A 22,510-nucleotide genomic window follows, 5' to 3' on the forward strand; every position below is an offset into this window, starting at 1 on the left:
ACTTAAATAAAAATAAACTTTATAATTATTAGAACTTTATAATATGTGATTTGAGTGCAGTGTTTTAAAAGTGAATAATCGGAAATTTGCTCAAAAATATTGGACATTCGAAACGAACGGCGATCGGTAAATGCACTCCAGATGTTTTCAACGTAATTCTCGGAAACCGGGGAAGTTTGGACCCTGGCAAGCTTTTTACTAAGCCCAGAGTAATTTATTATCCCAACTGTCGATTTTTATTGCGGGCTGAATGCACCACTTCAACAATTACCAGGAACAGGATTATATGGAGATAAATGATAGACTTGCCGAACGTCACAGCGGTGCTGCCAGGGTCTCTTATCTATGTGAGGTGTCAGCGCTTTATTATTAGCAGCAGATACATACCTGGACGCTGTTGTTGGACGCGGTGGACTCTCTTGCTGCAGCAGCTGGTCCAGTTCCTTCACCACCTAGGATTCTTGCTGCAGAGTCTCCATCTTCTATCTTCATAGAACGTCACAGCGGTGCTGCCAAGGTCTGGTATCTGTGAGAGGATAGTGTATCAGCGCTTTATTAGCAGCAGACACATACCTGGACGGATGACGAACCTCGTGCTGGCACTGTTGGTGGACGCTGTGGACTCTTTCGCTGCAGCAACTGGCCCAGTTTCTTCACCACCTAGGATTCTTGCTGCAGAGTCTCCATTTTCTATCTTCGTGCACCTGTTCCTATACTTCATTTTACTTAACTTAACTTCACTCTATTTTTGTAATATTTATATTTTTTGTAATACCTGCATCAACTGTAAAGCTCCCCTGAGGTGATATCTCACAAAAGCGGCACTATACAAATTATCCAATAAATAATAATAATAATAATTGATTATTGTTATTATTGCCCTTGATATTTTTGTGAATCGTCTCTGAACCCTCTCCATTCTCTGTGTTTCCAGGAATGTTTTGGCGTACAACCGCCAGCACACCGACTTCCCAGTGAGTCCAGATCAGCTGGATGCGTACATTCCCAAGGTGTTGGTATACTCCTTGCTGTGGTCGTTCGCAGGAGACTCCAAACTAAAGGTGAGACCAACAACATTGACTGTAGAATGTCGTTCGATTGCCGTATTCATTGATTGATAGAATGTTTATCAATTAATTGATTTATTGAAAGACCGATTGATTTTTTGAAATATCGACTGATTGATTTGAATATCGATGAATTGTTTGAAATGGGTGTTGATTACTTCATTGAAATATTGATCGAAATATCGATTGATTGATAAACACCATATACAACACGATAGATTGATTGAAATGTCGATTGATTGTTTGAAATATGTATACTTTTTTTTTCTTTTATTTTTTCCCAATATATATATAAATAAAAATGTTTATGTTCTTTTTTCAAAATCTTCAATCTCCGAAAGTTCTTTAACGATTGCTTTGAAATTTTGACACAACATTCAAATACACATGTGTTTTTATATACCTATTTTATATAGATGTCACCTGTGACTGGTGAAAACATGTTTGTTTTTTAAATAGCGCAATCTGTTGGACAAATATGCTCTTTTTTTTTTTAAACAACGCCATCTGTTGGACGTTAAAGCGACATGCGCTATTATTTCTCTATCTGCACAGACAGACTGAGCCACAGCAACACGTGGCGGAGTACAGCTACACACATATATATAGATTGATTGTTTGAAATATTGATTGATTGATTGATTAATATATCCGTTGGTTTATTCAATTACTTTATTAAAATGTTGATTGAAATAGATATTAATTGATTTGAATACCTTTTGATATTTGAAAAAACGTTTGATGGATTGTTTGAAATATAGATTGATTGATTGAAATATGTATTGATTTATTAAAATATCGATTGATTTATTCAATTATCAGATAATTATTTAACTGAAATATCAGTTGATTGATTAATTTCATTACTTATTTATCCCTGAACAATCTTTTAATTGATATTGATGAAATAAAATGAATTTATAACTTCAATTAGTTGGAGTGTCGATGGATTTAAATGTGGATTAATTGATTGATTGAAATGTGGATTCATTAATTCATTGAAATGTGGATAGATTGATTGTAATACTGCTGTAATTTGCAGGGTCGCTGCGAGCTCGGAGACTTCATCAGGTCGGTAAGCACCGTACCACTTCCTCCTGCCAACTCCAACCAGCCCATCATTGACTTTGAGGTAACATCATCATAAGATCATCTCTGTTATGGCTTCAACACTCTTACATTAAATGTCCTTGTGTTATAATATGTATTGTTGATTTGATTTTAATGAGTTTTAGTGGATTTTACCATATCATTGCAACCTTGTATTCTGATTGCGACAAAACTAATAATTAGAATGTTGTCGCAGGTGGCCATAAGTGGCGAATGGGCGCCGTGGTCCGCCAAGGTGCCGCAGATCGAGGTGGAGACGCACAAGGTGGCCGCGCCGGACGTGGTGGTGCCTACTCTGGACACCGTGCGCCACGAGGCGCTGCTCTACACCTGGCTGGCCGAACATAAGCCTCTTGGTGAGATATTCAATATATCTTCACTTCAATTGTACATGGTTCATTTTGCGAAGACGATTAAAGTATTAACATATTTTAAAGGAAAATATTTAATATATAGTTGATTTGGTCGAATTATCTTAGCGGTCAGAGCACTACTTCGGCAAGGAGTAGGTCCTGGGTTTAATTCCCAGATGCGACCAAATCTCCTTCTGTCTTTATTGTGTTACATATTGTCTTCAATGATACTAACTATCTAACTAACTAACCATCACGCCGTTTCTCTGCAAGGGTAGGCAGAGTGGATGAACCGCCAAACAACTAGGGTTTTAGCACAGACTCCTTGCCTCATTCACATTCATACATACTCTTCTATTATTCTGACTGTTGACATGGCCCCACTCAAATATCTGATTCACTTGGTCGTGCCATGTCTTCCTCGGGCGTCCCCGACTTCTGCTACCATTTGCATTTGCATCATATGTTCTCCTTACACTTCTTTCTTCGCTCATTCGCTCTACATGTCCAAACCATCTAAGCGTCCCTTTCTTGATCTCCACATTTTCTCACACGAACATACATGGTTTTACCGCTTTTTTATTCATAATTTTTTTTTAATATTTTGCAGTGCTCTGCGGCCCGCCCGGTTCTGGCAAGACGATGACCCTCTTCTCAGCGCTCCGAGCCCTGCCTGACATGGAAGTTGTGGGCCTTAACTTCAGTTCGGCCACCACCCCCGAGCTGCTGCTAAAGACTTTTGACCACTATTGCGAGTACCGCAAGACGCCCAACGGGGTGATACTGGCGCCCGTGCAGCTCGGAAAGTGGCTGGTGCTATTCTGCGACGAAATCAACTTGCCCGATATGGACCAGTACGGGACTCAAAGGGTTATATCTTTCCTCAGGCAACTGTTGGAGCACAAAGGATTCTACAGGGCTTCCGGTGAGTAATTATATTTTTACACTGATATTGGGGAAAAGGCAGACCGGGAATGGAGTTTACCAACCGTACTTTGGTGAATTGCAATATTTTTAATGCTGTTGATGGTGAACCAGGCTGTATGATTTCTCGTAAATTTTGATACTGCTGATAGGTAAAAAGACGTGCGGTGAAAAAGGTTTTGATTCTACGTGAATTGTGTTAAGTTTTGATATTTTGATACTGTTGAAGAGGCGAAAGACGTGCCAGGAATGTAGCTGACCAAACAGGTTGTAATTCTACACGGCTTCTGGTAGGTTGTAACATTTTTAATACTGTTGATGGAGCAAAAGACACCTGATGACAAAAATCTGATGATGGATTCGTCCAACCAGGTTTTCCTTTATGTTTTCATATTTATAACACTGTTGATGGGGCGAAAGACAAGCCGAGAATGAAGTTGACCAACCAGGTTTTGATTCTACACGGCCATGTTTATATTTTGGCAGATGATCTGTTTAAACCACAGACATATGAATATATAGACTAGAAATTAAAGATGAGGGATAAAATCAACTGTTGAAGAACGAAGAGGGTAAAGCTGACTGTGATTCGTCAATAAATCAATCTGACAGTAAATAGGCATCTCGCATTATAATATCACCATTTAGTTCTTAAAAGTAAAATCTGCTTTTGAATGAATAGACATTTTTACATGGGAGCGCAAATTACTCACCACGTTATGAATAAATTTGCGAAGTCCAAATTCGGCAAAATAAATTTCTTCTATTTTCAGAGTCGAATATTTCGTTTACGTATTTAGTTAAGACACTTTTATAAATTTTCATAATTTACTTCCCGCAACCAACCAGCTCTGTGTTTCGCGTCCAGACGTAGTGATAGTATATGTTTCTACAACTGATCCATATTATACGATGTGAATATGCTTAAAATAAAGTAAAATAATGCTTATATATGGAATGTAATACGACAATTGGGTTTATTCTCTTTTTCACATCTATTTTTACAAGTTTTCATACCACAAGCCACCATTTTGCCGTGTTATTTCGTAAAATGAACCGATGATGCCTCGACCATAGTTCGCACAAGAATGATGACGTCACGTTTTCTAAATTCACTTGAGGCCATACGCGAGCCCAGCCGGCTCCAATGGAACCGGTATGGGGAGTGGGGAATAATACGCTTTTAATCACTTAGGGCAGGTCTACTAATATTCATATGTCTATGGTTTAAACCCAATTTATGTGTGATTTGAATCCTATAATTTCTATACCTGCTATATCCGATTTTTTGACAAAATGATCTGAGTATGACATCTTGTTCACATTTTTGCGAGCAACAAGAGGAGCCTAAAATTGAGTTTCAAAACCCTCCTTATCATGACCAAAAACCATGTTAAAACTGCGAGTGAGAAACCAAATCCGCTATATCATACAGAAAGTTACTATCAAAACCCGCTATATCGGATTCAATCAATCACAAGCAGTTATTTTGCCAAAATACAATATGGCCGCCGCTCTGACGCCACGCTCGTGTGTCAAAATGATCTACGCGTGTGTTTCTAAACCCGCCATGTCGGCTCAGTTGACTTTCAAAAGCCTCTATATCACGAAGTGAGTATCAAAATCCGCTTTATCCATTTTATTTATCGAAATTACTTAATTATTGCTAGACATATATAGAAAAATAAATGCTTTTCGAAATTTTATTACTCCAATTCATTATATAAAAAATTGTAATGCAATTACTTATGTACGCTAGAGATGTGACAGTTTTTTGTGGTTTTCTCCAAATCAATGAAAGTTGATATAGCGGGTATAGAAATTACACGACTCATTTGTCTTATGAAATGAAACACATCACCCATTGGGACCTAAGTATCTTTTAAAACAACTTAGTAATAACTTTTTATTTTCTTGTCATAGCTGTTTCTCGTTTATATTTTGTTTTGCTCTTGTTCTTTTGAAAAATGTAATTTGTACATAACCCTCGGTAATCCATGTGTTATACTTATTCCAGACCACTCGTGGGTGTGCCTGGAGCGCATCCAGTTCGTGGGCGCGTGCAACCCCCCCACGGATCCGGGCCGCAAACCGCTAAGTCATCGGCTGCTGCGTCACGTGCCGGTTATTTACGTCGACTACCCTGGAGAGACGTCGCTCAAACAGGTGAATATATGCAACAGATCAGACATACAGACAGTCTATTTTCTCACTGATAAATATGTGTTTCACTCTAAGTGACAAAATGCAAAAAAATATTTAGTCTCTTATACAGTCCATTTTGACAGCGAGTGTTTATTGTCATTTTTAAGTGTGCATTAAAATACCAAAATATAAAAATTAGATTCGTCACTCATAATGTATTTTATCACTTATAAGTTCATGTTGACACTTGTAAGTGAACATTCTGACAAATTTTAGTTGTTTATATAAATGTATTTTGCCACTTTTGAGTGTATTAATTATAGACTTATATGTACACACTTATAGTGTACCTATATTATCACATATGAATGCTTTTCGTAATCAACTGTTTTCATACAACTGCTTTATATGTGTATAATATCTCTTATAAGTGTTATTTTTTCTCTGAATCAACACCTAGTCACTTTGATTGATCAAACTTTCTTTCTACGTGCAGATCTACGGCACATTCACGCGCGCAATGCTGCGCATGATGCCATCGCTGCGCACACACGCTGAGCCGCTGACCAACGCGATGGTGCGCCTGTACCTGGCATCGCAGGAGCGATTCACTCAGGACATGCAGCCTCATTATGTCTACAGTCCTCGAGAAATGACGCGATGGGTCCGAGGCATCTGCGAGGCTATCAGGTAACTATTATTAATATAAGTCGATAGGATTTCTGAATCCATTTTTTCTCCCAGCTTTTAAGAGACTAACTTGACTTCGGTGGAGTTCCGTACCTGAGCTGGTCACTTAGAGGTACACCGAGCTTATCAATGGATGGCATGTTGGGAAGATTGCCTCCAGTTAAAGTTGACTAGAATGGTAATTTCAATCCCCTTTAGAGGTAATCAGACATGATTGGGTCTTTGAAAGATTAAATTCAACGAGGTTATTCTTACCCCAAGAGGTAATCAGACATGATTGGGTCTTTGAAAGATTAAATTCAACGAGGTTATTTTTACCCCAAGAGGTAACCGTCCGTTCTCTGCTTCAAAGCCCTCCGAACTGTTGGTGTTTGTATGTCCTTTGGTGGCTTATCAAACAAAAAACTATCAAGGACTGTACTGTCATCCGCGTAACAATGAATTTGTGTTTAGTTTCCGAAGCTTTCTTTCTATAATTTGTTGACTCCTCTCAAAAATCTGGACCCTAAAATGTACTCTTTTTCATCTAGATTTGGTGCATTGTTTTTTTTACCATCAAGCACAAATATCTAACTGTTTTTTTGTCTTCCAGACCTCTGGATAACCTCTCCGTGGAAGGTTTGGTCCGCCTCTGGGCCCACGAGGCTCTCCGCCTGTTCCAGGACCGGCTGGTGGACGACGTGGAGCGCCGCTGGACCAATGAGAACATCGACCTGGTGGCCATTCAGCACTTCCCCGGCATCGACCAGGAGGCAGCGCTCGCCCGCCCAATCCTCTACAGCAACTGGCTCAGCAAGGACTACAGCCCCGTGGAGAGGGGGCAGCTCAGGGACTACGTCAAGGCCAGACTCAGGGTGAGTGAGATATGATGTATAGGATTGTGGGGTTGGCCATTCAGCACTTCCCCGGCATCGACCAGGAGGCAGCGCTCGCCCGCCCAATCCTCTACAGCAACTGGCTCAGCAAGGACTACAGCCCCGTGGAGAGGGGGCAGCTCAGGGACTACGTCAAGGCCAGACTCAGGGTGAGTGAGATATGATGTATAGGATTGTGGGGTTGGCCATTCAGCACTTCCCCGGCATCGACCAGGAGGCAGCGCTCGCCCGCCCAATCCTCTACAGCAACTGGCTCAGCAAGGACTACAGCCCCGTGGAGAGGGGGCAGCTCAGGGACTACGTCAAGGCCAGACTCAGGGTGAGTGAGATATGATGTATAGGATTGTGGGGTTGGGTGCAGAAATGACCTATCTCTGATTATGTCATGCTTTTTAGAACAGTATGGAATATCTACAGTCTCTCGTGTCTTGGATGAAGCAACTAATCGATCATCGTCACTCTTGCCATAACAGTAAAGTTTTCAACTAGCGATACATTTTTAATGACTTAAATTTCATCCTTCATGTATACAGTGACATTTCATCGCTCTTACCACTGTTCTGCACTGATGGTATGTTCTGAACTTACAATATGTTCTGAACCGATGGTATGTTGAGAGCCGACATGTTCTGAACTGACGGTATATTCTAAATTGATGGTTGTTTTCTACTCAGACGGTATGTTCTAAACTGGCAGTATATTGTGATCTGACAGTATGTTCAGACTGACAGTATATTCTGAACTGACGGTATATTCCAATCTAACGTTGTATTGTGAACTGACTAATGTTCTGATACGATTATGGTATAGTATGATATCCTGGTATGACAGTATGTTCTGAACTGACAATATGTTCTGAACCGATGGTATGTTGAGAGCCGACATGTTCTGAACTGACGGTATATTCTAAATTGATGGTTGTTTTCTACTCAGACGGTATGTTCTAAACTGGCAGTATATTGTGATCTGACAGTATGTTCAGACTGACAGTATATTCTGAACTGACGGTATATTCCAATCTAACGTTGTATTGTGAACTGACTAATGTTCTGATACGATTATGGTATAGTATGATATCCTGGTATGACAGTATGTTCTGAACTGACAGTATGTTCTGAACTGACAGTATGTTCTGAACTGACAGTATACTCTGAACAGACAGTATGTTCTGATATGGTATTATGGTATGATAGTATGTTCTGATACGGTATTGTAGGTTACGTTATGATATTCTGGTATGACAGTATGTTCTGAACTGACAGTATGTTCTGTACGTTGCAGGTGTTCTACGAAGAAGAGCTGGACGTCCCGTTGGTGCTGTTTGACGAAGTATTGGATCACGTGCTGAGGATTGACCGAATCTTCCGTCAACCACAAGGTAAAAACACCCTCACATTTTCCATTTAAAAATACATCTACTAGATAATATGTATATTCGCCCATTTGATTAATTTGTTTCTTATTCAAGACCAGTCAGTAGCCGAATGGTCCAAAGTAATGGGTTCCCACTACGACTATGCGAGTTCAATCCTCTCCATCATTGCATAGGCAAAATTTCCTCACTTTAATGGTGGCGGTAGAAAGAATTCAAATTTAGTCACCTGCCGTTCGAATTGAATATTGTAAAATAATTTCCCTCAGGGTTTAGGTTGCTTTTGAGGGAGTTTGTCTGCGTGGAGGGTGTTTTTGAGGGGAGGAAGAAGAAAACATGGGTGTTACAAGGACTTATAGCCAAGTCATAGAAATGAAACATTCTCATGTAACAATACAGCTTTAGAAAGAGTCACGGAAATGAGAGATCTCGGAATTATTTTGGATGAAAAACTAAGTTTCGCCAATCATATCCACCAAATTGTAAACAAAGGTATGAAAACACTAGGCTTCGTATTAAGAATAACAAAAAACTTTAACTCCATACAAGACATTAAACTGTTATACATATCTCTAGTTAGAAGCATAATTGAATATAACTCAGTAGTTTGGTCTCCCTCTTACAAAATTCACATTATGTAATAACATTGAGCGAATAGAAAAAAAATTTCTACATTTTATAAATTTTAAATTAAATATCCCACTAGAAGACTTACAATATCATTTCTTATTAAATATTCTAAAAATACACACATTGGAAGACGGGCGTAAAATAAACGACTTAATTTTTTTATTCATAATTCTAAACTCTAAATTCGACTGTTGCCAACTTCTGCAACTCATAAACTTACGAATATCTAAAATAACAACACGACAAAATACACTATTCCAATGCAACACACATAACTCTCCAATACAGCGGTTTCACACTATGGGAAACCAATACTTAGGTGATGTCGATATATTTAATATTAACTGTGAATTTTGTGAATTACGTAAAAGATTTATTTCAACACTATTCCTAAATGGAAGTTGTATTTTTGTAAACCAGTTAAATCGCTGTATTTTGTTTCTTACATATATTATTTTTACTATTTCTTTCTCATGTTTTAAAATTATCTGTCATCAAAATTGTACCACCCACATGTAAAAGCCCTCTGGGCGTTAAATAAATAAATAAGTAACAGATCTAAACCATGAACAAATGTTTGGCAAAAATTAACAAATTTTGAAGACCGGAATCCTTTTGTTAACCTTTCCCTTACTGTGCTAAAAAAATCCACGCGTTCCGGTGCTCTGTAGTCAATACACATCTCAAAATAAGCGATTTAATATCGGAAAAATATTAATATTCCTAGCTAATCGATTATGTTTATTATATTTTATATCAAAAGTGATAATATGTAATTGTATTTTAATTGCTGAAAACATGGAAAACCATCGGCAGATGCTAAAGAAACGTGCGAGGGGTACACATCTAACGACGGTTCGCGGGCGACTGGCTAGCGGCGCGGCTGGCACTAACACAGCTGTGCGGTCGTAGATATCGATGGTCTAAATCAAAATACAACTGCAGAAGTGTGGATGTCTCATGTTCCCGCATAGCGAATTAAAGCGGGACATCAATAGCGTGTCATTTCCTCGCACACTCTTCTCGCGTAGCAGTGTCACACGGTTGATTGTATTGGTGTATTTGTTCTCGATTTTTGACAAAAATCTCTGATTTTTAATTGAATTTGAAAACTATGTAAATTATATATTTTTTAATTCAGTGCATAAATGTATAACGGAGGAATACCTAAAATCGGAACCCAAAATTTACTATATTTATAGAGTTATTAAAGTTATTAGAAGCAATGTGTAGTAAATACACACCACAGATAAGGAAAGGTTAATCTTTCAAACGAAATCCCCTTTCCAAGTATTCTCGGTGCTCCAGACTGAATTCATCATATGTTGCGTAGCATACTATTAAATTGTGTATGATGTTCTGAAATTAACTTCTGTTTTCAGGACATTTGCTGCTGATTGGAGTATCGGGAGCCGGTAAGACGACGTTGAGTAGATTTGTGGCTTGGATGAACGGACTTAGCATCTTCCAGATCAAGGTCAGTACTTCAAACGTATTCTTCATGCATTCTTACAATGTCTTTTTTTTTGTTTTTTACTTTAACATATAAATGTATGTCTGATATTTTAGCAAAGTTTATAGCATACGTTTAGTAAAAATCTCTGCCATATTTTGTTATATTTTTAATTTTATAGCAAACGCTTAGTAAAAATCTCTGCCATATTTTGTTATATTTTTCATTTTATAGCAAACGCTTAGTAAAAATCTCTGCCATATTTTCTTATATTTTTCATTTTATAGCAAACGCTTAGTGAAAATCTCTGCCATATTTTTCATTTTATAGCAAACGCTTAGAAAAAATCTCTGCCATATTTTTCATTTTATAGCAAATGCTTAGTAAAAATCTCTGCCATATTTTGTTATATTTTTCATTTTATAGCAAACGCTTAGTAAAAATCTCTGCCATATTTTGTTATATTTTTCATTTTATAGCAAACGCTTAGTAAAAATCTCTGCCATATTTTGTTATATTTTTCATTTTATAGCAAACGCTTAGTGAAAATCTCTGCCATATTTTTCATTTTATAGCAAATGCTTAGTAAAAATCTCTGCCATATTTTGACAGAAGTTCGAAGTATGTCCGCTTTGCAATCAAATCCATATCCAATATTTCTAAATGTATCTGAAAACTATAAACTGCTTTTTAAGGTGATAAAAAATGCTTTCAAATAAACTTATAATTTTTTAAATCAAACATAAAAACTTTAAAAATGGTTCACCTTACGTCTTTTCGTCTAAATACTGAACTAAAATTGCTGATAATGAAAAAAAAATCACAATTTTTATTAGACAAATGTATTATGAACGTTACTGCCACCTAATTTTTTTGTCGTTTCGTATAAAAATGAATAATAAAATATTCACAAAGTTTCATAAATTGTTCTGCTGTTAACTTATTGTTGGGAAGTAAGAGCTTCATAGATGCACGCACAGATGGCAGTGCATAGAGCTTGCGTGGAAGTCCGCAAGATGGAGCCACTGGCCAGTAGTCGCCAGGGCCAGTGGGAAGGATCCCAGATAAACTTACTGTTTCAGATTCCAATTAGCCAGCTTCTAGTTAGGTCGACTATCGAGTCGCCTTTATAATACGTGAAGTAATAATAAATCCCTGATTAATCTAAAAGAACCACTTATTTATTAACTCCTTCCAAGACGAGTTGGAGACCTGTTTGTACGAACACAACACTTATATATTTGAATATAAAGCTTGGTGTTTTCTCTTTCTAACACCATTTAGTTCATATTTCTAACTATGACGGTAAGGTAGAAACAATGATTTCTATGTTTCTTCTCAAATCCGAACAAATAGCCTTTAAATTTCCAATGTATTTTGATATATCTATTTGCCCGGTTTAGGTCCACAACAAGTACACGGGTCTGGACTTTGACGAAGACCTTCGTCAGGTCCTCCGTCGGGCTGGCTGCCGAGACGAGAAGGTAGCCTTCATCCTGGACGAGTCCAACGTGCTGGACAGCGGGTTCCTGGAACGAATGAACACGCTGCTCGCCAACGGAGAGGTAACCACACTTTATTCTTTAATCGTTGATTAACACAATTAGAAATATTTTGGATTTGTATACAAATCTAATAAATGCCGTTCGCTCGCTGGCCGCTACAGACAATCTTCTTTATATAAATAGATTTATTATAAAAATTTTGTTTTGTTCATTGAATTATTTTGTGAAACCGCACAAATAATAAATAATAATAATATTAATTGGATTACTTGTATAGCGCCGTTTTTGTGCGAAATCACCTCAAGGGCGCTGTACAAACTTATAATACATTTCTACAGTGATCTATGTTATTACTTAACTATTTATGGAGAAAATATACAGTACAATACTTACCTGGTAGGTCACTTGAGATTAACACTTAATTATCATTATCTAATTGTTTATTGGCGAAATTTAGATACAGGATTTAGGACTTAATTGAAAAATTAAATATAACTGGACTTTCTCTTAGGAATGGTATATTTAATTTAAGGGTACGACAGCTTAAAAAGGTAAGTTTTTAGTTTAGACCTGAATTCTATTGGACTTGTTATGGATCTTAGTTTATTCCAAGCCTTCGGCCCAGATACTCTGAAAGCGCGATCACCAAACTTAGTATTTGGCTTGCGCTTAGGTTCCATCAGTCTGCCTACAGCTGATGATGTTGCTGATCTAAGAGTTGACTGTTTAAGAGCAGAGTGTTTTCCGGGACGCATAGTTCAGAGATGTAGGGTGGGGCCATTTCATTGATGGATTTAAACACCATCCAGCACAGTTTGTACTGGATTCTTTCAGGGCACTTGAGCCAGTGAAGGTTACGAAGGTGTTCTGAAATGTGCGAATATTTTGAAACCCCGGTTATGAGCCGTGCTGCTGCATTAAACACTGATTGAAGTTTGTCAATTTGATATTTTGGAAGGCTGGCATAAATGCCGTTGCAGTAATCGAGACGTGAGACTACGTAAGAGTTGATAAGTTGTTTTGTTGCTTCTGTAGGAAGGTTTCTTCAGACAGACTTGAGTTGTCTTAGGTGAAAAAAACCGGTGCTTACAGTCCTATTTATTTGACTTTTAAACGAAAAGTCTGAATCTAAATTGACACCGAGAAGTTTGACTGTTGTTTTTGGGATGATATCGCTGCCGGAAATAGTAATAGGTGAATTGTCTATGAAATATTGACGTTTGTTTGTGGCTGCCCAGAGAAACTCAGTCTTAGATGGATTGAGCTTCAGCTTGTTTGAAGACATCCAACGAGTTATTGCTTCTAGACATTCAGTTATACGGATCTTGAGACTATTGATTTCATTTGGAGCGCAGTAAAAATAAACTTGCTGATCGTCAGCGTAGCAGTGAGACAAGAGATCAAATGACCCAATTATTTTGGCGACATCATTTGTAAAAAGGATGAAGAGAAGTGGACCCAAAACGGATCCCTGGGGTACCCCTGAAGAAAGTGTTGCGAAGTTGGACAATTTATTTCCAACCCTCACGGCTTGTAAGCGATTGGATAAATAGGATACCAACCAATTTTTTATGTCAGAATTCAAACCAAATGTTTCCTCTCTAATCTCCTAATGAGGAATTCATGATCAATCGTGCACAAGAGTCCCAAGTGCTCCCAACCATCTGGATTCAAATATGGTATGGCATCCCCAATTGGGGTATTTGGCTGAAGGTAGTGGGGAGGGGAAAGATATGAAAAGAGGAATGTGGGGAAGTACCTGGCTCTTCAGATCTGGTCATGAAACACAGCCAAAGATATTTCAAGCAAGCTTTAATTCTTCGTTGAAGTCCCATTACGTGGTCTTGTATAGTGAATGTATTCCTTAATGTTCTCCGTTGAAGTACCATTACGTGGTCTTGCATAATGAATGTACTCCTTAATGTTCTCCGTTGAAGTACCATTACGTGGTCTTGCATAATGAATGTATTCCTTAATGTTCTCCGATGTTCCCTCAGGTTCCCGGATTGTTTGAGGGAGACGACTTTGCCACGCTGATGACGCAGTGCAAGGAGGGGTAGTACCATTACGTGGTCTTGCATAATGAATGTATTCCTTAATGTTCTCCGATGTTCCCTCAGGTTCCCGGATTGTTTGAGGGAGACGACTTTGCCACGCTGATGACGCAGTGCAAGGAGGGGTAGTACCATTACGTGGTCTTGCATAATGAATGTATTCCTTAATGTTCTCCGATGTTCCCTCGGGTTCCCGGATTGTTTGAGGGAGACGACTTTACCACGCTGATGACGCAGTGCAAGGAGGGGTAGTACCATTACGTGGTCTTGCATAATGAATGTATTCCTTAATGTTCTCCGATGTTCCCTCAGGTTCCCGGATTGTTTGAGGGAGACGACTTTGCCACGCTGATGACGCAGTGCAAGGAGGGGTAGTACCATTACGTGGTCTTGCATAATGAATGTATTCCTTAATGTTCTCCGATGTTCCCTCGGGTTCCCGGATTGTTTGAGGGAGACGACTTTACCACGCTGATGACGCAGTGCAAGGAGGGGTAGTACCATTACGTGGTCTTGCATAATGAATGTATTCCTTAATGTTCTCCGATGTTCCCTCAGGTTCCCGGATTGTTTGAGGGAGACGACTTTGCCACGCTGATGACGCAGTGCAAGGAGGGGTAGTACCATTACGTGGTCTTGCATAATGAATGTATTCCTTAATGTTCTCCGATGTTCCCTCAGGTTCCCGGATTGTTTGAGGGAGACGACTTTGCCACGCTGATGACGCAGTGCAAGGAGGGGTAGTACCATTACGTGGTCTTGCATAATGAATGTATTCCTTAATGTTCTCCGATGTTCCCTCAGGTTCCCGGATTGTTTGAGGGAGACGACTTTGCCACGCTGATGACGCAGTGCAAGGAGGGGTAGTACCATTACGTGGTCTTGCATAATGAATGTATTCCTTAATGTTCTCCGATGTTCCCTCAGGTTCCCGGATTGTTTGAGGGAGATGACTTTGCCACGCTGATGACGCAGTGCAAGGAGGGGGCCCAGAGGGAGGGACTTATGCTGGACAGCAACGATGAGTTGTATAAGTGGTAAGTGCATTCTATTTAAGTCATTACAGTGAAAATCATTTGCAACAGTTTTTTTTTCGTATAATAACTGTTGCAAATGATTTATAATATATTTTTTTATATTTCGTTATGTTATTTTTCATTCATCTTGATAAAGAAATATTTCTACTCGAATATTTTTTGCAGTTGTCAATAGAAAAAAGAATAAGACATATTATAAGTCCGCGCTTAGTACCGTTTGACCTATAAATTCCGTGGTATTATTTTTTTTATTAATAATTATAATCGATCACACTCGTACTGTACTGTATAATAACGGTAATGTTGCATACTAAGGACTGGTTGTCTCACAGAATTTGAACAATTCATCAAATTTCACAGTTAAAAATTAAAGTTCTGTTATTATTTCATTATGGGCCGGTTGTTGCTCAGAACTGAAATAGAACAGAACTTTCACAGAAAATGAACTTAATTTGATGAATTGTTCAAATTCTGTGAAATAACCCGTCCTTAAGATTGTAACAATTTGAATTGTCATTGATATTGTTAAAATTTTAACATTGTGACTTTGAAGTTCTGTTATCATATCATTGTTGTCAGTTGTTTTAAAAAACTGAAATAACAGAACTTGAATAGAACCTTCACAGAACTTTAAAATCATCTTTGAAATTTGTTCAAATTCTTTGAAACAATCCGTCCTAAGTCCGTTTGCCTAAAATTTGCATTTTGGACCTGTTTTCCAATAAGCAATGTGTTATCAAGCAAAACCTCGAAAACAGTCTGTTCAATACCAAAGTTTGTCACTTAAGTGATAATACTTCAATTATCACAAATGACAATGCTTTACATTTCACTTAAGTGATAATACTTCACTTATCACTTAAGTGACAATGCTTTACGTATCGCTTAAGTGACGAAGTTTTACTCACAGCTTAATTAAATATACTTCACTTATCACTTAAATGTCAATGCTTCACTTATCACTAAAATAATAATACTTCCCTCAAACTCATCAATTATCCCACAGCAAGAACTCTTCATTCTTATGAAACCGACTGCAAGCCATCCCTTTCTTACCTTCTGCGATGACACTTCATCACTGATCTCAACTATGTATTGTGTTGTATCGCAGGTTCACGGGTCAGGTGATGAAGAATCTGCACGTGGTGTTCACGATGAACCCTTCGTCGCAGGGCCTGAAGGACCGCGCCGCCACCTCGCCGGCGCTCTTCAACAGATGCGTGCTCAATTGGTTTGGCGACTGGAGCGACGGCGCCCTATACCAGGTAATGTTCAATATGTACTGTCTTCATCATAACCGGTCAGCCATTGTCGTATACTTCTCATTCTCATATATTCTTTTAAATATTTTATAATAATCCATATTCTAAAACTTCCGGTAATTGTTTGGTTTCGGTTGTCTCCTTATTGTACCTTTTTAAAATGTCTGCCCAGAAGATTCTCATTTCTGAGCACAAACTGCCTCCTGTTTTAATGTTCTTGTTTTGTCCTGTCCTGCTGTTATTGTCATTCTAAGTTTTGTCATCACTTTGTATAAACAGTATATTTAGTGTTATAATATTAGATCTGTATTGGGTAAGGCACACTGTAGGAATAACTTTAAGAACATGACCACTAATACTAAATTACCGTTTTTAAGTTTGCCAAAACGCCTTTTGCATCTAATCCTAGAAAACACTTCCTTGCAAATAGAATAGTGGATGCTTGGAACAAACTCCCACAACATGTCATCGATGCAACAAATATAAATCAATTCAAAGCTCTATTGGATTCACATTTGGAGAGAAGAAAGGACTTAGTTCAAACTTAAAACAACTCAATTACTGGCAAACTTGTTGTCAAATCAGATATGAGCGCATCAGCAGAATGCTGCCTGCTCTGCACATCATAATAATAATAATAAATTAATCCTAACAATCCAAAACCCCGGGTACGCATGAGTTAGTAATGAAGAATTTAATAAAAATTAAAATATAATTTTTGGTGGTTTTAGGTGGGCAAGGAGTTCACGTCGCGCGTGGACCTGGAGGCGGCGGACTACGTGGCTCCTGACAACTTCCCGCTGGTCTGCGACAAGGTGAGCGCGCGACCGGGCCACCGCGAGGCCGTCATCAACGCCTGCGTGTACGTACACCAGACGCTCCGGGCGGCCAACACGCGCCTCGCCAAGAGGGGCGGCCGCACCATGGCCATCACACCCAGGTAAGCCATACACCCTGGTCTGAATAGCCTTATCCTTCCCTACTACCTTAAGCCTCAGGTTCTGAGAGGAAGAATGCCTGACCATGGAATTTATTGTTTATTTCTGCAGGCACTACCTGGACTTCATCCATCACCTGGTGCGCCTGTACGGAGAGAAGCGCACAGACCTCGAGGAACAGCAACTCCATCTGAACGTGGGACTGGGCAAGATCGCCGAGACCGTGGAACAAGTCGAGGACATGCAGAGAAGTCTTGCAGTCAAGTCGCAGGTGAGACATTACTTTTATTTTATGTATCTTTGAGACGTACAAGACATAAGTGCTAATCCACACGCTTAATTACAAAACAAATTAACCAATTAACTGTGCTTTTTTTTACATTCTATAATATTTGATTGCCTTCTCTACTGCGCAGACGCAATGTCGGCAAGCTGAGTCTGTTCCACGGGTACATTAATGTAGCCTACTCTAATAACAGCATTGATCCGGGAAGCATCGTTAGAAGTGCGTAAAACTGGACTTAAAAGAACGGAACAAGTTGATGTTGAATTAATGAGAATGGGTCGTTTCTGCGACTTGTTTTTGTGTAAGTCGGCTCAAATTTGAAATGAGCTACCGGCATCTGTTTTCCTCCTTCGTATAATCCGGACCTCTTCAAGACCTGCATTAATAAATCCCTTCCTACAGCCCCTATCTTAACCTGCCTCACAACGCTGCCCAACCTGGTGGCAAAAGAGTTTCCCCGACTTTACACTGTACAGACAGGGGCGCTCTTGTGAGGTGTCACACAAAAAAATAATTAAAAAAACACAAGAACATGTAAAAATGCTAACCAATTATGTTATTCTTGATACAGGAGCTGCAACAGAAGAACGAAGCTGCTAATGCCAAACTTAAGCAGATGGTCAAGGACCAGCAGGAGGCTGAGAAGAAGAAGATGCAGTCCCAGGAGATTCAGGTGAGACAACCCGGCTATTTGTATCTAGCAATCAAAATTTTACACAGGATCGATGTGCGAAAGAGGAGCGCGGTCACAACTTCCCCAAAAATTGTGATTGTCTGGACAGCCACAGCAACATTCGTAAAAATTGTGATTGTCTGGACAGCCACAACTTCCCCAAAAATAGTGATTGTCTGAACAGCCACAACATTCGTAAAAATTGTGATTGTTTGGACAGCCACAACAACATTCGTAAAAATTGTGATTGTCTGGACAGCCACAACATCCCCCAAAAATAGTGATTGTCTGAACAGCCACAACATTCGTAAAAATTGTGATTGTCTGGACAGCCACACCTTCCCCAAAAATTGTGATTATCTGGACAGTCACAACTTCCCCAAAAATTGTGATTGTCTGGACAGCCACAACATTCCTAAAAATTGTGATTGTCTAGACAGCCACAACTTCTCCAAAAATTGTGATTGTCTGGATAGCTGGAACTCTTGTGCGATAACCACATTCACAAAAGCAAATCCAATTGTTCCTCAAGCGTTTACAGAGAAAATACAGTTCCACAAATCACATTACCAATACAAAGCTTTCGATTTTATCCCACAGGTGGCACTAGCTCAACAGACCATCCAAATTGAGGCAAAACGCAAAGACGTCATGGCGGATTTGGCTCTCGTGGAACCTGCCGTTATTGACGCACAGCAAGGTAGGACTCCAACCATAGAGCCAAACTATACGCACGTCAATAGACAATATTCTAGTTTTACACCATTTAAACTGATTGCCGTTTAAAGTTATCACCGTTTGTTTGTGGGCAGTACAGCTATAGACAATAAAAACAAACACATTTTGTTTTTTAACTTGTCCATGGCTGTATCGGTCGTTGATAATGTGCCAATGTTACACAATTTGAAGGTTTTACTGGTTGTCTGTGGGCAATATGGCTGTAGAAAAAAAAAAAACAAAAACATGTTGTTAATTACTTGTCTATGGTTATATTGGTCACACTCAAAACCAGCAGGTGATTCATGATTAAAATTTGTTGTTTTTACTTATTAATTGTCTATGAGCAATATGGCTACAGACAAAATTTATTAAAAGCTTTCGTTGACTTGTCTATGGTTATATTGGTCATGGACAATATACAAATGTTACAGATATATAAGCTTTTCTGTGCAGCGAGTCAAAACATTTTGTTTAATGTTTATATTTTTCCACCAATATCTATGGTTGTGACTCCCCCTACTGCATATATAAGTCTATATGTTGTTCATGATTTGTTTTAAGATTTTCCTATTTGTCTATGAGCAATATGGCTAAAGAAAATTTAGATTTGTCTAAATTGATCATAGACAAATGCCAGTGTTACACAATGATAGTGGCTAATTTTTTATTTGATAAGTTCGCTCTTTGTCACTGTCCGATGTTGGCATGAGTATGTTACAGGTTTGTTCTTTGTTGTTTGATGATTTTCCTATTTGTCTATGGTCACATTGGTCATAGACAAGGTACTAATGTTGCAATTTGATTGTGTTTTTGTTTTAATGTTGATTGAATTAATTTTGCAATCATCATGTGCTTGATAGTAATAATCTAATGCACATGGGATGTATGTGGCTATCCGTTATGTTGTTGAGATACAATGATCTGGTGAGCATGTCTGAAAGTGTGGCAAATTCATTTCTTGCTAGCACATATGAAAGTGTGGTATAAAGTCTAGCGGGCCGTCTTAGCTGTTGCAATTACGTGAAAAAGTTTGGCTAAGTCTCTGTGGAAAGTCTCTATGATTGCAATGCACTATAGTAATATATTTGCAATTGTGTCTGAAAGTGTTGCGTCATTGATAGTAAGCTTGAATGTGTGGCAATCAATAATTGATAATTGTAAGCTGGCAACTCTTATAGCATGTCTGAATGTGTGACATCGATGGTAGTAAGCTGCGTTAACACTTGAAAGCATGTCTAAAAGTGTGACATCAATACTAGCGAACTGTCAGTATGTCTGAAAATGTTATATCATTCTCTTTATAAGTATGGCACAAATGCTAATGAACTGTCTTATTTTCCAAGTGTGTCTGAAAGTGTGGCACCAATGCCTGTTTACTGTATTATTCTCCCAGCACGGCTTATTGAAGCCTAGTATTGACTAGTGAACTGTTTTAGTCTCTCGGAGTGTCTGAAAGTGTGGCATCAATGCTTGTGAACTGTCTCAGTGTGGCCGAAGTTGTGGCATCAGTACCGGTGAGTTGCCTTAGTCTCTCGGTATGTCTGAAAATGTGGCATCAATGGTATTTAGTTGCCTTAACCTCTGACGAGCATGTCTGAAAGTGTGGCTTTGCGCAATTGGCCATCGTATCCTCACGTTGCGAGCTTCCCCACCAGCCGTGCAAGCCATCAAGAAGCAGCAGCTAGTGGAAGTGCGCTCCATGGGCAATCCTCCCGCCATCGTGAAGCTGGCCCTGGAGTCAGTCTGCCTGCTGCTCGGCGAGGAGGCCAGCACTTGGAAACAGATCCGCGCCACCGTGGTCAAGGAGAACTTCATCGCTTCCATCGTGGGCCTGCGCACCGACATGATCACGTACTGACCGTGTTAACGGATGATAATGCTACGGCTTGTTTGGACGAATGCGGGATTGTTGATTGTGCGGGATTGCGGGAATATATTGATTGTGTAAACTACAAATCTGTAAAAACTTTCTTTTCTCCCGAGTTCTTTATCTAAATTAGATATCTTGATTTTACACAGTGTCCAGAATCTTGTAGTACAAGTGGGAAACTGTTAAATCACACAAGGAGTCGATTTTGTCCAACTTTTTTTTTATTTGAACCATCATTTTCGAGTAAATCGAGTCCCAAGTTGAATTTTTGTAGTAAACTGTTTAAAAATCGAACACTAGGGTGTTAATATCAGCTGTTTAATGTATTTTAAAGTGCATTGATGCGTTGACCTATCTCCAAAAGTTTTTTTTAACCCTTATGTTGCTGAAAAAAGAAAAAAAAATTGAAATCTTCGATGGAAAAAAAAAATTTGGATCGAATTTTTTTTTGGATTATTAGTATAGTGATAGATTATTAGATAAGTGTGTCTGGCGCAACGAAATCTCTCCAACAGTCGCACAGATAATCTCAGTATCGCCCTAGTGAAAGCGATTATTTATTGAATAGAACTGAATATCTATGCACTTCTCAACCCCAATCATTAATATTTCAAAGCTTAATTGCGCATGATGGAAATGACAATGTGAGCAGAAAATAGTTATTTAGACTTTGAAGAGAAAAATTACAAATTTCATGAAGCACTGTGTAAAAAATTTCAAACAACTTCTTGACTTGTATCTTGACTTCTGTACCGAACAGACACGCGAAAGCGTTCAGTTTGAGACAAAATTCAGGACGTAAGGTCTCTGAAGATGGACAGTGAGCTCTGTCCGAAACGTCAGGAATTAAAAAGTCCTTTTAAGGACTACGTTGCGCGGGTAAACCGAGAACATCATTCTACACCTTACACCCGTGAAAACCTTAACCATAACAGATATATATATATATATATTAAAACAATATATCCCCATTCTACCGCACAATCAAACGTCAGCGCTGTTTTGTATACATACAAATTAATCACTTATATTATATTCTATAGACTTGTATTTCAGCCGTAAACAGGCGTTAACCGGGGCCGCGGGTGTCATCTGTACCTAACCCTTGTTAAATATTATTATTATTAAACCTGTGTCATCGTTACCCACTTTTGTTTGATAACATAACCACCTTTTGCTATGCTAAATACTTGATCTGCAATGCTGTACATTTTTCTATGCCATTGAACACACAAAATTGTAAAAAAAATATAATACAACCCGGTAACTCTTTTTTTTGAACGGATTTGTCGAAACCGGTAGCGAATTGTAAAAAATTAATAATACATTGTAAAATGAAAGTTTTCAAAAACAAAATATTGTATTGTAAAATTTCAAAGGGTGATTGAGTATTATTTATCATAAAATTTTTTTGCTAATTTTTATTTTTTTTTGATCGCCGATGCAAAATATTCTCGAAAACTGTTTTTGAAAGGTGATTAAAATTATATATTCTCATAAATCCGTCAAACTTCATACGGTTTCATAGAGATGTACTTTGAAATTT

General features: G+C 38.6%; 1 protein-coding gene across 1 annotated transcript in view; it reads left to right on the forward strand.

The window, feature by feature from the left end:
- Dhc64C (dynein heavy chain, cytoplasmic) overlaps positions 1-22,510 on the forward strand; it is a 164,518-nt gene that overhangs the window by 100,973 nt on the left and 41,035 nt on the right. Inside the window, exons 52-67 of the mRNA XM_089644258.1 lie at positions 935-1,061; positions 2,110-2,199; positions 2,374-2,533; positions 3,141-3,455; positions 5,472-5,620; positions 6,096-6,289; positions 6,882-7,143; positions 8,446-8,542; positions 10,549-10,643; positions 12,023-12,184; positions 15,106-15,215; positions 16,327-16,480; positions 17,209-17,417; positions 17,527-17,686; positions 18,273-18,374; positions 18,975-19,074. Of these exons, the coding sequence (XP_089500384.1) occupies positions 935-1,061; positions 2,110-2,199; positions 2,374-2,533; positions 3,141-3,455; positions 5,472-5,620; positions 6,096-6,289; positions 6,882-7,143; positions 8,446-8,542; positions 10,549-10,643; positions 12,023-12,184; positions 15,106-15,215; positions 16,327-16,480; positions 17,209-17,417; positions 17,527-17,686; positions 18,273-18,374; positions 18,975-19,074 (2,486 nt within the window). The remainder of the gene's footprint in view (positions 1-934; positions 1,062-2,109; positions 2,200-2,373; positions 2,534-3,140; positions 3,456-5,471; positions 5,621-6,095; positions 6,290-6,881; positions 7,144-8,445; positions 8,543-10,548; positions 10,644-12,022; positions 12,185-15,105; positions 15,216-16,326; positions 16,481-17,208; positions 17,418-17,526; positions 17,687-18,272; positions 18,375-18,974; positions 19,075-22,510) is intronic.

The sequence above is a fragment of the Hesperophylax consimilis genome, chromosome 20, assembly GCF_061612785.1.
Source record: "Hesperophylax consimilis isolate HC1 chromosome 20, BYU_Hcon_1.0, whole genome shotgun sequence".
In the NCBI taxonomy this organism is placed as follows: domain Eukaryota; kingdom Metazoa; phylum Arthropoda; class Insecta; order Trichoptera; family Limnephilidae; genus Hesperophylax; species Hesperophylax consimilis.